Below are 15,517 nucleotides of genomic sequence, written 5' to 3' on the forward strand. Positions count from 1 at the left end.
AGGCAGAAGGTGCAGCTTGGAGGTTGAATGGCACTGGGTTCCATCTCCAGACCTGCAAACCCCCCCTAAAACCCAAAAAACTTCATTGCATTTAATTGAAAATTTTCCTCAGTCTCCTTTAGCTTGTGTCAAATTCTCAGTCTTTCCTTGTCTTTTATGACCCTGATATTTAAAAAAATACTAGTCAGGTGTCTTATAGAATGTCTCTCATAATTTATATTATAATGTGAGAATATAATGCATCAATAAAAGCATATTATAAAAAAAGAATATCTCTCAGTTGAGGTTTTCTCTGGATTGATTATGAGTTTGAAGGAAGACTATCAGAGGGAATATCTCATAGTGTCATACATTGCAAGGACTTATTACTGGTGATGTTAACCTAAGAGGGTGCCTGCCAGAATTCTCCACAAGAAAGTTATTTTTTTCCTTTCCATTTGCTCTTTATTAGAAGTGAGTTCCTAAGTACGGCCCATAAGCAAAGGTAGGGAATTAAATTCCACTTCTGGAGGGAGGAATATCAGATAATTTATGGACACATGTTAAAACCACCAGTGTGATTAATATGTTGGGAGAAATATTTTTTATAAATGAGTTTACATTACAGGTAAATTTTTGATATTTTATTTGTAAGAAAATGTCTTGTTTTCTTAGTTGAGTATAGAATTGAATTCTAAAAGATTTATGTAATATGTTAAGAATTCTGATCAGAGTGTCTATCCTTTCAAATCTAAAACTTAGGTCCCTCCCACCTTCTGTTACTAGGGATGGAACCCAATGTCACTTTAATACTCAGTTACATCCCTCGCTTTTTCTGAGGTAGGTCTCACTAAATTGTCTAGACTGGCCTCTAACTGGAGAGTCTCCTTTTCAGCCTCTCTCATCACTGAGATTACAGGCATGTGCTACCAGACCTGGCTAGAATTTGAGTATTGTTTTCTTCTTTTTTTTAACCTTATTTTTACACTGCATTCTATTTTTAAATTGCTCACCTCACCTGTATGGACATGTTTATTTCATTGATCGCTGTTGATTTTTATATTTCATTTCTTTTGCCTGGAAGTAGTTTTTGGTAGCTTTTGAGCAAGGATTCTAGGTGGTTTTGGTTTGGTTGGTGAGGCTAGGGGAAACCATCCTTCTGATGCATTATCATTGATATTACGTGTAAATGTGAACAACCTTTAAGGAGGGAAGTTGGCAGTAGTTATCAAAATTACAAGTGCACAGACCCCAACAGTTCTCATTAAGTATTTTCCTATAAATACACTTTCACAAAGGCAACCTTTGTGCAGAATAACTCATTTTTACAGAAGACAGAAAACTAGAAAGAGTCTCAGTGTCCATTGGTAGGACACTGCTTAAGTATAATATAGCAAACCACACAGTAGAGAACTGAGGCGACAAAAAGCAGAAGGGACTTCTTCATATACAGTGCTACTATGGAGTGATTTCCAAAATAGGTTAAATGACAAGATGAAAAGATGGCATAGAAATTTGTCTCTGAGAAAAGGAGCTGCATGGCTGGGTACAGATGTGGGTGGGAGATTAACTTGCACAGGTAGGAGGTAATTGAGCTGGGATTGATAATCTTGATCTTTTGGATTCCAAAAGTACATGTGTTTTCTCCTGTTCTCCCAAGACAAACATAAACCTTAAACAAAAGTTTTTCAAACTATTAGAGGCCTGTTAACTTCTCATTAATCAGCTAGACCACTCTTTCATATAGTTAGCAAGCACCATTTATTGTTGCTGATTTTCATTAAAATGTACTTTGTGAGGTATTTTTAAACTTGAATTGAAATGAACTCTGTTGTCTATATTTTTTTTCTCTAAAGCTCTAAACTAGTGGTCCTTTGCCAGTTTAGATCATAGTATGCCTATGGCTGCGTTGATGTTTGGGAGGAGGATCTTGGCAAATAGTTTTTGTTACTTATAGAACTTTATTTTTTTTTCTAAGGTTTCCATGGGTGAACTACCAAGATGGCAATCTCAACATTTCAATTCCAGTGTTCAGTATTCATGGCAATCATGATGATCCCACAGGGGTAATTATTGTTTTCTTGTAGTCTGTTGAAATTTTAGAAATGATCAGTTTACTTTATCTGTGGAAAACACTCTTTCCCTTTCCCCAGCAATTTGTAGTCACATCTAGTCAAGAAATCTGATTAACTTGTTATTGTTAATGTAAACATTTATACTAATTTTTAGACTTTTTTTTTTTGTGGGTCTGGACTTTTAAAAAAAATCTAAGCCAGGCGTGGTTGTGCATTCTTGTCATTTGGGAGGCTGAGACAGGACAGTCTCAGCTACTTAGTGAGGACCTTTGCAACTCTGTGAGACCCAGTTTCAAAATAAAGAATAAAAGCCAGGCGTGGTGGCGCACACTTGTAATCCCCGTGCTTGGGAGGCCGAGACAGGAGGATCGCACAGGTTCAAAGTCAGCCTCAGCTACTTAGTGAGACCCTGTTTCCAAATAAAATAGAAAATAGGTCTGGGAGTATAGCCCGGAGGTAGAAAGCCTCTGGATTTCACCCCCAGTACCACAAAAAATCAAACCAAACCAAAACAAAAACAACAACAAAAAAAAATAAAGAATAAAAATCGAGCTGAGGGTGTAGCCCAGTACTGCAAAGGAAAAAAATCTAGAATAAGAATTGGTATATGAACTGTGCGTTTATTTCAGAGCTGAGTTTAATGATGAGTAGCCAGGAGTAGAATAAATATGTAACATTTATTTATTTTTTTTTTAAGATTTAAAGAAGTTTATTAGAAAGATAGAAATACAGAGGATAGGTACAGCTCCATACCAGACTGGCATGGAGGGGTGACTCGAATGAATACACCCGTAACATTTATATAGACATTAAAAAAATGCTTTTACATCTCTTAAGATCTTATAAGATGTGATCGTTTCGTGAACATCTTTAAATCTAAATTAGATTATTGCCTGTTTGATATGGAGGTAAGACTAAAAGCTGCTAAATTCAAAGTATCTTTTTGTTTTTCCTGGTCATTAATATTATAAGTCACTAGTTATATATAGTCTTTTTCCCTCAGGCTCTAAGCAGTCTATTTAATAGTACAGAACACTTATTTTATGCCTCATTTGTTTTTTAGTGGTCATGACATCTGAGTTGTGATGAGATGTTAACTTTGTATTTGGTAGATGATCCATTTGCTGTTTATAATCTGAAGTAGAAAAAAGGCAGCAAATAAATTTTACTGTTGGAATTTTGTTTTAAGAAGGTACTAAGCTGGGCGTGGTGGCGCACGCTTGTAATCCCAGCATTTGGGAGGCTGAGACCAGAGGATCGCGATTTGTGGACAGCTTCAGCTACCTAGTGAGGCCCTCTGCAACTCCGTGAGACCCTGTTTCAAAATAAAGAATAAAATATAGGGCAGGGGGTGTAGCTTGGAGGTCCAGTGCCTCTGGGTTCCATCCCCAAACCCGCCAAAAAAAAAAAAAAAAAAGGTACTATTTTAATCTTTTTTTGTGGCTACAGGATGAAAAACCCTAGTCCAAAATGCTTTAAAATCTGAAATTTGAGCCGGGCGTGGTGGCGCACGCTTGTAATCCTAGCGCTTGGGAGGCTGAGACAGGGGGATTGTGCAGGTTCAAAGCCAGCCTCAGCTACTTAGTGAGGCTCTCAGCAACTTAGTGAGACCCTGTTTCCAAATTAAATATAAAATGGGTCTGGGAGTGTAGCCTGGCGGTAGAAAGTCCCTGGGCTCCATCCCTAGTACCACCAAAAAAAAAAAAAAAAAAAAAATTAAAATCTGAAATTTGCCACTCATAAAGTTTTGAATGTTTTATCATGTCAGAGTTTGGATTTTCACATTAGCCTATGGAAGCATTCCAAAATCCCCAAACCCCCAAATCTGGAACACTCGTGGTGATGAACATTTTGGATAAGGTATAAGTAACCAGTAGTTCATGGAATATGCTTTCAACAGGTAATACGATATTCACACTGATGTTAAATTTTTATATACACATTAATATTCTTTCGAAATATTTTGCCTAGGCAGATGCTCTCTGTGCCCTGGATATTTTAAGTTGTGCTGGACTTATAAATCACTTTGGACGGTCAATGTCTGTGGAGAAGATAGATATTAGTCCAGTTTTGCTTCAAAAAGGAAGCACAAAAATTGCTCTATATGGTTTAGGTAAGATGGACTTATTTTACTATTTATATCAATAAAAATTGTCTACACCATTGGAAAAAGAAATTTTGGAGATAACTTTTAAATGCTTTGGAAAAAGTAGAACAAATCTGATTATTCCTTATTGGGGACTGTAAAATATATTGGAAGGTTTTTTTTTTGCTTTTTGGTTTTTTTGTGTGTGTGGTGCTGGGGATTGAACCCAGGGGTATTCTACCTCCAATCTATACCCCAGCCCTATTTTGTTTTTTTTTTTTATTTTGAAACAGGGTTTCACTACATCGCTGACAGCCTCTCTAAGTTGGTGAGGCTGGCTTTAAAGCTTTATTTCCTGTCTCAGGCTCACAAGTACTGGGATTACAGGTGTGCCCCACCACTCTTGACTTGTTGGAAAGTTTTTGGTAAAAAAAAAAATTTAATATTTAAAGGACCAATATCTGTTAATACTTGTTTTAAATAGCAGTTTTGGTGAAAAGATATTTTTCCTTTTTTCTATTGTTTGAGGTCCCCCCCACCCCCTTTAAGACTTTGGGATTCCTAAATGTTAGAATATAGAATAATAAGGAAAGTTTCACTTTGGTCTCTTAGAAGTCTTTAGAAGGTCTAGAGTATCACTCTCCAACATGGGAACTACTTGCTTTGTGTAGATATTGAGAACTTGAAATATGGCTAGTGATATGAATTGTGATATGCTACAAATGTAAAATATACACGATTTCAAAGACTTATGAAAAATATAAAATATCTTTATTTAAACAGATTAAATACATTGAAATTAAATTTTTCTTTTTACTTGTTTTAATGTGTCTGCTAGAAAGTTTCAGATTATATATTTTGCATGCATTAGTGACTCATATTATACATCTGTTAGACGCTAGTCTAGTCTACGAGCCATCTAATAATTAGAAATTTGCTTTTATCAAGTTCACTATCTTCAATTTTTTTAGTGTTCATTAGGTAAAATCTTATTTGCTATGCTTTATTCTATATGAATGAAAGACCAAAGACTGTTTTTAAAGAGTATATTCATTATTTTGATATTTTGTATCTCCAATATTTTTGGAGCTAGAAATAGTGTTTAAAGTACACTGATTGTAGCCGGGTGGCCCGCGCTTGTAATCCCAGCAGTTGGGAGGCTGAGACTGGAGGATTGCGGTTCGTAGACAGCCTCAACTACTTAGTGAGGTCCTCCGCAACTTAGTGGGGACCCTGTTTCAAAATAAAGAATAAAAAAATAGGGCAGGGGATGTAGCTTGGAGGTCGAATGCTCCTGGGTTCCATCTCCAGACCCATAAAAATAAAATAAAATAAAGTACACTGATTGTGCCTTTATATTTGATTCTGCAAGTGATAGAACAGAAAGTGAAATATGCTTTTGGGTGTGTGTGTGGGGGGGTGCGTGTGTGTAGTACTGGGGGTTGAACCCAGGGGCATTACCCCTAGCTATACCCCTAGCCCTATTTTTTATCCTTTATTTTGAAACAAATTCTCATTCACTTGCAAAGGGCCTCACTTAGTAGCTGAGATTGGCTGTGAACCTGTGATCCTCCTGTCTCAGCCTCCCAAGCACTGGGATTACAAGTGTGTGCCACCATGGCTTGTGTACACTTTTTTTTTTTTTTAAGAAAGCAATTGCAATTTTAATTACTGCAGTGTTAAAGAATTCAGGAAATAGTTTCTCCTAAGATCAGACCAAGGACAGATCCTGTTATGCCTCATTGACCAGCAGAGACATGTCTCTTCAGTTACTTCTTCTCTCCTGAAGTCTCATCTTGTTCTGTCATCTTTAACTGGATTCTTTCTCCATCCAAAACCCGAACTTTTACTATGGATTCTAGAACTCTTTTTATAATCATCAGATTGGTCAGCATTGCCTATCTTTCCTCTGAATGTTGTCTCCACTTTCTGAATTTCAATGAAGCCTTGCTAGGCTCCAGAGGTTCCTCTGTGCCCTGCAGTCTCTTACCCACAGGCTTTTGGGCAGCAGTAGGAATCACTGTTCTTCCTTCTCAACTGCCACTTCCTTTTATGACTCCAGATACTCTGCTCCTTTGAAGCTTATCGCCCTCTGGCCACCCTCCCCCGGCCCCAAGCTTTTTATGGGCAAAGCTACCTTCAGATCTTGTCAGTATTCTCAGTGCTGCAGCTAAGTAGGCTCGCCCTCTCATGTCCTGGGCTTTGATGAATGGGTGACTGCAGTTATATGTTCTGTATTCCACCTCAGCTCTTGGTCCACTGGCCATATTCATGGAAATCTCTTTAAAAACTAGGCCACTCCTGGCTCTTATTCTTTTGAGACTTGCTATATACTAAGTCAGTATGTAAGTAGCAATCTTGTCTGCCCTTTGTCTCACCCACACTGTTGTTCTCTACGTTAGCATCTTGACTCCTGCATTTTATAATATTTACAATTTGCATTTTATTGTAATTTTTTTGGTACTGGAGATTGAACCCCAAGGCATTCTACCTCCGGGATATACCTCCAGGTCTTTTAATTGGTTATTTTACTTTCTTGTCTTTGTTGGTCTTCTCCAGTAGACCAAGGTGATCCTTTGGAGTACAGAGATTATTATTTGAAAATCATTGAATTATTATGAAGCACAATATTTTTATTTAAAACAATCAATATACATAAAATTATACTTTAAACTTATTTCTTACCTCAACCCTTTTAATATCTGTTTCTGTGCATTTTATAGGATGTAACACTGATCAAAAATATATATACCTATATCTAATAATAAAGGAGTAGTGAAAAACAGTATTGTAAGAAATTTTTGTTTTGTATGTATGCACACATACTAGGGAGTAATCCCAGGGGCATTCTATTTCTGAGATACACCCCAGCCTATTTTTTATTTTATTCTTTTTTATTATTTATTTATTTATTTATTTATTTATTTATTTTGCAGTACTGGAGGTTGAACCCTGGGGCATTCTATCTCCAAGCTCCACAGCCTTATTTTTAAGTGCATGTATACATACAATGAAAAGTTCTTTGAATGCAGCTGCTATTGTACAAGAACCTGAAGCATACATTTATGTATGTATGTATGTATGTATGTATGTATGTATGTATGTATGTACTGGGTGTGGAACCCAGGGACATTCTACCCAGCCCTATTTTTAATTCTTTATTTTGAAACAGAGTTTTACTAAGTTGCAGAGGGCTTCACTAAGTAGCTGAGAACCTGATCCTCCTGTCTCAGCTTCCCAGTTACTGGGATTACAATCTTGTGCCACCATGCCTCACTTCATGAAGCATATACTTATAAATCCAGAATTTGAATGTATCTCTAAACAGTAAAAATAAATAAATACTTTGAGAACTACATAATTTAGAAGGAAAACATACTTTTTTTTAAAAGCAGAGTAAGAAAAAAATTTAAATAATGTAATGTCCGTTTTAGGATCCATTCCAGATGAAAGGCTCTATCGAATGTTTGTCAACAAAAAAGTAACAATGTTGAGACCAAAGGAAGATGAGAACTCTTGGTTTAACTTATTTGTGATTCATCAGAACAGGTAAGAAATGTTCTCTGAAAATATTTGAGCCAAATCTGTCTCCAAGCTCACCTACTTTAGAAAAATGGCACCCTTTGTATTTCTTATATACTTCTGTTGCTAATGCTTTCTTAAAAATTATAAAGTGCTGGGCGTGGTGGCGCACGCTTGTAATCCCCGTGCTTGGGAGGCAGAGACAGGAGGATCACTCAGGTTTGAAGCCAGCTGCGTGCGCTGGCTTAGGAGACCCTGTTACCAAATAAAAATGTAAAAATAGGTCTGGGAGTGTAGCCCGGAGGTAGAAGGGCTTCCAGGAACCTCAGTACCACCACCAATAATAATAATAATAATAATAATAATAATAATAATAATAATAATAATAATGTTTTTTTTTAAAGATTGGGTGAGGATTCTTGAATCTTCTATCATTTTTTTTTTACATTGACTTTTTTTTTTTCTCTAGCCTTACAAAAGGAATACTCTGAAGCTGATAAGGGTTTTTTATGTAAAATATTTAAACAAAGATTTCTTTCTTTGTTTTGGGGGGGATCTAAGGATGGAACCCAGGGGCATTCGATCTCCGAGCTATACCCCCAGCCCTATTTTGTTTTCTTTATTTTGAAACAGGGTCTCACTAAGTTGCAGAGGGCCTCACTAAGTAGCCGAGTCTGTCCGCAAACAGTGATCCCCCTGTCTCAGCCTTCTGAATGCTGGGATTACAAGTGTGCACCACCACACCCGGCTGAGCAAAGATCTTTTGATCAATTTCTGAGGCGCAGACTGAGCATAATCTTCTCTCTTTCCTCCAGAAGAGAGCCAGTGCCCCATGAAGGCACAGTGACAGCATGTCCTATTTGAAAGTTATTTCGCTTTTCCTAAGTGACTGTCATCATCTCATACCATGGGCCCTTGTCTTTTTGTTTTGTTTTTTGTTTATTTGCTTTTTTCTCCTGAAAACATTGCAGGATGGAAAACCTACTTCTTCTTTGGTTTTATTTCCTATTTTTCCTGCCATTGTTCTGCCCAACTGCACTGATCTCCATGCTGTTCCTTGAACCAAGGGGACAATATTCCCACTTCAGCATCTTTGCCATCTCCTCTGCCTGCAGAGGACTCTTCCCTTGTGTACTGATCCCTGATCTCGGTTCTCTGCTCATTTTTACTCTTCAGGAAGACCTTTCCTGATGGAGCATCCCCTTCCTGGTACTGTTATTTTTTTTCTTTTTAGCAACTATCACTACCTAACAAGTTGTATTTATATACATACCATATTGTACTATTGCTTGTATCTCCTACAAGAGGAAATCTTTTGTTCACTGCATAGAATATTTGACACATAGTAGACCCTTAGTAAATATTTGTTGGATGAATGAATGAAAATTGGTTTGCATAAAATAGTGGTTAAATAGAAATATTTGAATACTTTCCCCCCTTAACTACACAATGATATAAGTTAATGTTAGAGAAAACTTTTCCCTCCTGTCTTCTCTCACTGAGTAATAACTTTTCTCAGTGTAAAACTACATTTTACAAAGCACGTATTCATGTGAAATTTTATTTTATATTGAAAACTCATCTTTTATGTTGACATTTTAAGTCCCACTATTTTTACAATCAGCAGAAGAAACAAATATATTAAAAAATGATTGGACAGGGGGCTGGGCGTGGTGGTGCACGCTTGTAATCCCAGCATTCGGGAGGCCGAGACCGGAGAATCAACGGTTCACAGACAGCCTCAGCTAGTACTTAGTGAGGCCCTTTGCAACTTAGTGAGACCTTGTTTTAAAATAAAGAATAAAAAATAGGGCAGGGGGTGTAGCTTGGAGGTTGAATGCCCCTGGGTTCCATCCCCAGACCGCCAAAAAAAAAAAAAAAATGATTGGATAGAGCTGGTGTGGTGGTGTACACTTGTAATCCTAGTATTTGGGAGGTGAAAACAGGAGGTTTTCCAGCAACCTCAATAACTTAGCAAGATCCTCACAACTTAGTAGTACCCTGTTTCAAAATAAAAAATAGGGCTGTGGGTATAGCTCACAGACAGAATGTACCTGAGTTTAATCTCCATTAAAAAAAAAAAAAAACTGGAGAAATTTAGAAATTTGTTTTAATACCACAAAGCTTAGATTAACACTTTCATTTTCTGTTTTCTTTGTAGGGGTATATTTCAAATCAATTTTTTTTTTTTTTTTTTTTGGTGGTACTAGGGTTCCTGGAAACCCTTCTACTTCTGGGCTACACTCCCAGACACCTATTTTTTTATATATATATTTTTATTTGGAAACAGGGTCTCTTAATCCAGCAAGCCTGGCTTAGAACCTGCGCGATCCTCCTGTCTCCGCTTCCCAAGCCCGGGGATCACAAGCGTGCGCCACCACACCTGGCACTAAATTTTTTGATTTTTACAGTTGCTTTAATTTCTTCTTGTTTTTTTTTTTTACCCCCCAGTACTGGGGTGAAATCCAGAGGCATTCTACCTCAGAGTGACACCCCCAGCCCTATTATTTTATTCTTTAATTTGAAACAGGGTCTCACTGAGTTGCAAAGGGCCTCACTATGTAGCTGAGGCTCACTGCAAATCTGCCATCCTCCCGTCTTAGCCTCCCAAATGCTGGGATTACAAGCGTGGACTACCATGCCCAGCTACAGTTGTTTTTCTGACTTGACTGGGGGTCAGGGGGTGGGAGGCTCCTTCCTCTGTAAAGCTTTTCATGATTGTCCTTGAAGTATAGATTCAACCACTTTCTCTTAATGTCTTACTTGACTGTGTCCACAAGTCTGATACCTCCTGAGGGTCAAGAGCTATATATTGGCTATCTTTGCATTTCATTTCTGACCCCTTGGACAGTTTGTGGCAAAAAGGATATAATATATCATTAGTGAATAGAGAAAGAAAAAAATGTGACTAGGCCTATTTAACAGGAAATTTTCCTATATTGCTTTGAATTTATTTATTTATTTATTTTTTAATCTTGGTGTAGGAGTAAACATGGAAGTACTAACTTCATTCCAGAACAGTTTTTGGATGACTTCATTGACCTCGTTATTTGGGGCCATGAACATGAGTGTAAAATAGCTCCAATGAAAAATGAACAGCAGCTCTTCTATATATCACAACCGGGAAGCTCAGTGGTTACTTCTCTTTCCCCAGGGGAAGCTGTGAAGAAGTGAGTAATTGTTTTATATTTCAAATCAGTTTTTAAGAAACTCTTACTATAAGCATTACTAACCATCCAATGGGTTCAGGTACTGGCAATATATAATAGAATTATTTATGAAGGCTCATTATTCTGTGTAGTTTTAGTGTTTTCCCAGATTTTAAGCCATTTTCAACAAAAGAACATCCAATTGATGTTGATTTTATAGTTCATTAGGCAAATTAAGGCCTAACATTTTTACATATTAAGTTTTAAATTTGATTCTTTATAGATTATTACTCATTTCAGAGTCCATTTATAAACACATTCCTATAAAGTTACTTTATTGAGATTTTTCTGATAAGTAAAATACCATACCATATCTGATTTCTTTTAATCCTTTGATAAAAAGATGCTATTTGAAAAAGCAGGTACCAGTGATTGAACTCAATTTTATAATGGCTTCTACCCTTGGAGTCTCTTGAAGTTCAGATGATATTCTGATAGTGGGTTCAAAGAATATGGTAGTAGAGCTGGGCATGATAGCACATACCTGTAATCTCAGTGCTTGGGAGGCTGAGGCAGGAGAATCACAGACTGAGGGCCAGCCTCAGCAACTTAGTGAGACCCTGTTTCGAAATAAAAAATAAAATAAGGCTGAGGTGTCGCATGGATGAAGAATGCCCCCGGGTTCAATCCCCAGTATAACACACACAGAAAAAAAGAGTGTGGTAGTAGGATGTGTATATGTTTTTGTTTGTTTGTGTGTTTGTTTTTTCTGTGTAGCCCTGTTGCATATTAATTTTGTCATAATCTTGATAACATTTTATATACTTTGGTTAGGTGTATCTTCCCTTACAAGATTGTATATTTGTTAAGACAGGAAAAACGGTGGATGAGTGGATAAATGAGGAAGTAGAATGTTTACTATATTTCTAACTTAGCTTTGAATGGCGTTAAGGTTAAACTGCCAGAAACATTAATTTTAATTTTAAAATTGCTGCGTATGATTTTATTTATTTACTTATTTATTTATTTTTGTGATACTGGCGACTGAGCCAGGGGCATTTTACCTCTGAGTTATACCCCCAGCCCTATTTTTTATTCTTAATTTTGAAACAGGTTCTCACTAAGTTACTGAGGGTCTAACTAAGCAGCTGAGGCTGACCAAGAACCTGTAATCTTCCTGTCTCAGTCTCCCAAGTATTGGAATTACAAGTATACACCACCACACCTGGAAGTGCTGGGGATGGAACCCAGGGGCATTCTACCTCCAAGCCACACCCACCACCCTATTTTTTAGCCTTTTTGTTTTTTGAAACAGGGTGTCTCTGAGTTGTGAAGGGCCTCGCTAAGTAGCTAAGGCTCTCTATGAACTGCAGTCCTCCAGTCTCAGCCTCCCGAATGCTTGGATTACAAGTGTGCACTACCATGCCCAGCTCCACACCAGGCTATTTTTTTTTTTTTTGGTATGGGGATGGAACCCAGGGGCATTCTACCTCCGATCCACACCCCTAGCCCTATTTTTTATTCTTTTCTTTCTTTCTTTTTTTTTTTTTTTGGTGGTGCTGGAGTTCCTGGAAACCCTTCTACCTTCGGGCTACACTCCCAGACCTATTTTTATATTTTTATATTTTTATTTGGAAACAGGGTCTCTTAAACTAGCATGGCTGGCTTTGAACCTATGCGATCCTCCTGTCTCCGCCTCCCAAGCATAGGGATTACAAGCGTGCGCCACCACGCCCGGTGCTTATTCTTTATTTTGAAACAGGGTTTCACTGAGTTGCAAAGGGCCTAAGTAGCCGAACCATGATCCTCCTGTCTCAGCCTCCCAAATGCTGGGATTACAAGCGTGTGCCACCACGCCCGGCTCTATACCTGACTATTTTTAAGTGTATGATTTTATAAGGAATATTTTGTAGAAACTAAGTTAGAAATATGATACCTTTGATGTGTATGTTTCCCTGTGAGTATTTGACTAAGCTTACGGGTTTTTCTCATTTCAGACATGTTGGCTTACTGCGTGTTAAAGGGAGAAAGATGAATATGCAGAAAATTCCTCTTCACACTGTGCGGCAGTTTTTCATGGAGGATGTTGTTCTTGCTAATCATCCCGACATTTTTAACCCAGATAACCCTAAGGTGACCCAAGCCATACAAAGCTTCTGTTTGGAGAAGGTAATTCTTTTAGATAAAGCCAGGAGGATCACTTAGGTTGAGAAATCATTGACTTTCAATTAAATACTCCAGTAGAGAGAAACCTTATATTTAGTACTTGTTCACTAAGTGAGTTTAGTTGTATCAGATATCTTTTTTTCTTTCACATCATTGAGATAGAATGTTAAGAGTTTGGAAAAAGCTTTAATTAAGCCACTCTTCCAGTTTCTTTCCTCCTTTTATAAAATATACACATAATCTTTTCTACTTTTAATTGATTTAATTGGTTTGTTTTACCTATGAAACTAGGCAGTGCTTTGGGGGATGGGAGGATATTGTGGTACTTAGCCTTCCAGTAATCTCCATTAGGCATCCCTTTTCACTCTGCAAGTGCCCCAAATAAAACCTTAAAATGCGTTTGCTTTGGGAGGGAGTGGGGTGGGAGCTGGGGGAACGACCAAGTGCTGTGTGCGTGGATCCCCTATTACTATGAACTACTTTATGACACAAGTCCGTGGTGCACAATAAAAGTATGAAAAAAATAAAAAAAATCAGTCAATTTTTGACATTTGGAAAAAAAATAGATTTGCTTTGCACCCTTATAGCTTCAGCATAAACTCCCTATTTCCTTTTCCATACGAACTGCCACCTCTGAGGAATTCTGGAGCCTGTACTAAATAAAGTTGGGTGAATGTATTAGCAATATGTAGGTTGACAACTTAATAACATTATTTGCATTTACTCAGTTTTGACTCTGCCTGCTTTTCTACTTTACATTTTATTCTTATAAAGCCGTGTATGATAGTAATGTTGATAATTCTGATCACTATTATTTACTGACTGCTTATGCATGTTGTACATTGTTGACGGCTTTTTTTTTTTTTTTTTTGCTGGTCTGGGGATGGAACCCAGAGGCATTCGACTTCTGAGCTACACTCCCTGCCCTATTTTTTATTCTTTACTTTGAAACCGGGTCTCACTGAGTTGCAGAGGGCCTCACTAAGTAGCTGAGGCTGTCCGCGAAAGGTGATCCTCTGGTCTCAGCTTCCCGAATGCAGGAATAACAAGCGTGCACCACCACGCCCGAATTGTTGACAGCATTTTACATTCAGTTCATTCAACAATGGTATAGGCAGTTATGTTCTGCCCTCCACTTTTTTTTTGTAGTGTTGGGGATCAAACTCGGATTGTATACATACTAGGCAGGCACTCTATCATTGAATTGTACCTTTAGCCTTACTGTCCACATTTTATCCACAGTGAGCTGAACCTTAAAGTAGCACATCCAATGTCAGCTTTATAAACAGTACATAGCTTACATAACTAAAAATTTTAAAAAGTATTCTGGTTTCAAGATAATGACCTAGCAACTCAAACTTGAATAAAAATTGTAGGTTTCTCTGCTTCTGTTTTTGTCTCCAGCACCCTACCACTCACTCTGATGGTTTCTGTGGTAAGTTTCACCATAAGGACTGTAAGAAATATATTCTCACATGCTGGCTCACAGACTTATATTATCTTATATAGCTGGGAGAATGATTTTTTCTTGTGCTTCCAAATAAACCCTAAACATTGTATTACTAGGCTGATGTCAGGGATACATCCTGAAACTCAATCCCTGAGTCAGGGACATTGAAAATACATGAATTGATTTTGCGTTTAGTGTGTTCAGGCCTGGGGCACATGCCCCTCCCTGGAGTCCCAGGGTTTCTCAACTTTGGCTCAGTTGACATTTTGGGCTAGATCAAGGTATTGTGGGATGTTTGGTAGTATCCTCTGTGGCCTTAGCTCACTGGAGGCAAGACAATAAAAACTGCCCTGTGAGTCAAAACCACCTCTGATTGAGACCCACTAGATTGCCTCCACCTAAATCCTGTGACCTCTGCATGGTGACATGAATTCAGAGAGGACCCTGGATACTGGTAACAGCAAAAGTAATTAGGGTTGATGTTAAACACCTGGGTATGCGCAAAATTTTGTTATCTCTGTATGCCATTGTGTTTTTTATTATTGTACTTATATTATTATTTATATACATGTGAGGACATGACCCATACTTAAGTTTTCTATCATAGCACTTGACCAAGTAGTTGGCAAACAGGTATCCTATAAGTGGTTGTTAGGATTGACCTAGGAAGTCAGGCACACTGGCACATGCCTGTAATCCCAGTACTAGGGAGGCTGAGACAGGAGGATCACAGGTTTGTGGCCAGCCTCAGCAACTTAGTGAGGCCATCTGCAAATAAGTGAGACCCTTTTTAAAATAAAAATAAAAATAGGTCTGGGGGTATAGCTCAGAGGTAGAATGTCTCTGAGTTCAATCCCTCGTACAAGTAAATAAACAAACATAGGACATTATATTCTCATAGCTCTGTGCTGTCAAGAATGTTAGCTGCTAGCACATGTGACAATTCACATGTAATTAAGATCGAATTGAAAATTCGCTGCTTCACTGTACTAACCACATCCATTTAAAGTGCTGTGCATCAGCGTGTCGTTCATGCAGCCGTTCTGAATACTGCAGATAGGAAACTTCATCACCGAAAGTGCAGTTGAAT

At 37.8% G+C, this 15,517-nt stretch overlaps 1 protein-coding gene across 3 annotated transcripts in view; it reads left to right on the top strand.

Moving 5' to 3' along the window:
* MRE11 (MRE11 homolog, double strand break repair nuclease) overlaps nt 1-15,517 on the top strand; it is a gene marked incomplete at both ends in the record, with an annotated part of 59,196 nt that overhangs the window by 9,629 nt on the left and 34,050 nt on the right. For all 3 annotated transcript variants that reach the window (XM_080709848.1, XM_080709849.1, XM_080709850.1), the window contains 5 exons: nt 1,958-2,045; nt 4,026-4,167; nt 7,575-7,689; nt 10,647-10,832; nt 12,809-12,980. In XM_080709848.1, coding sequence (XP_080565974.1) covers nt 1,958-2,045; nt 4,026-4,167; nt 7,575-7,689; nt 10,647-10,832; nt 12,809-12,980 — 703 coding nt within the window. The remainder of the gene's footprint in view (nt 1-1,957; nt 2,046-4,025; nt 4,168-7,574; nt 7,690-10,646; nt 10,833-12,808; nt 12,981-15,517) is intronic.

The sequence above is a fragment of the Muscardinus avellanarius genome, assembly GCF_963383645.1.
Source record: "Muscardinus avellanarius genome assembly, chromosome: 1".
NCBI lineage: Eukaryota > Metazoa > Chordata > Mammalia > Rodentia > Gliridae > Muscardinus > Muscardinus avellanarius.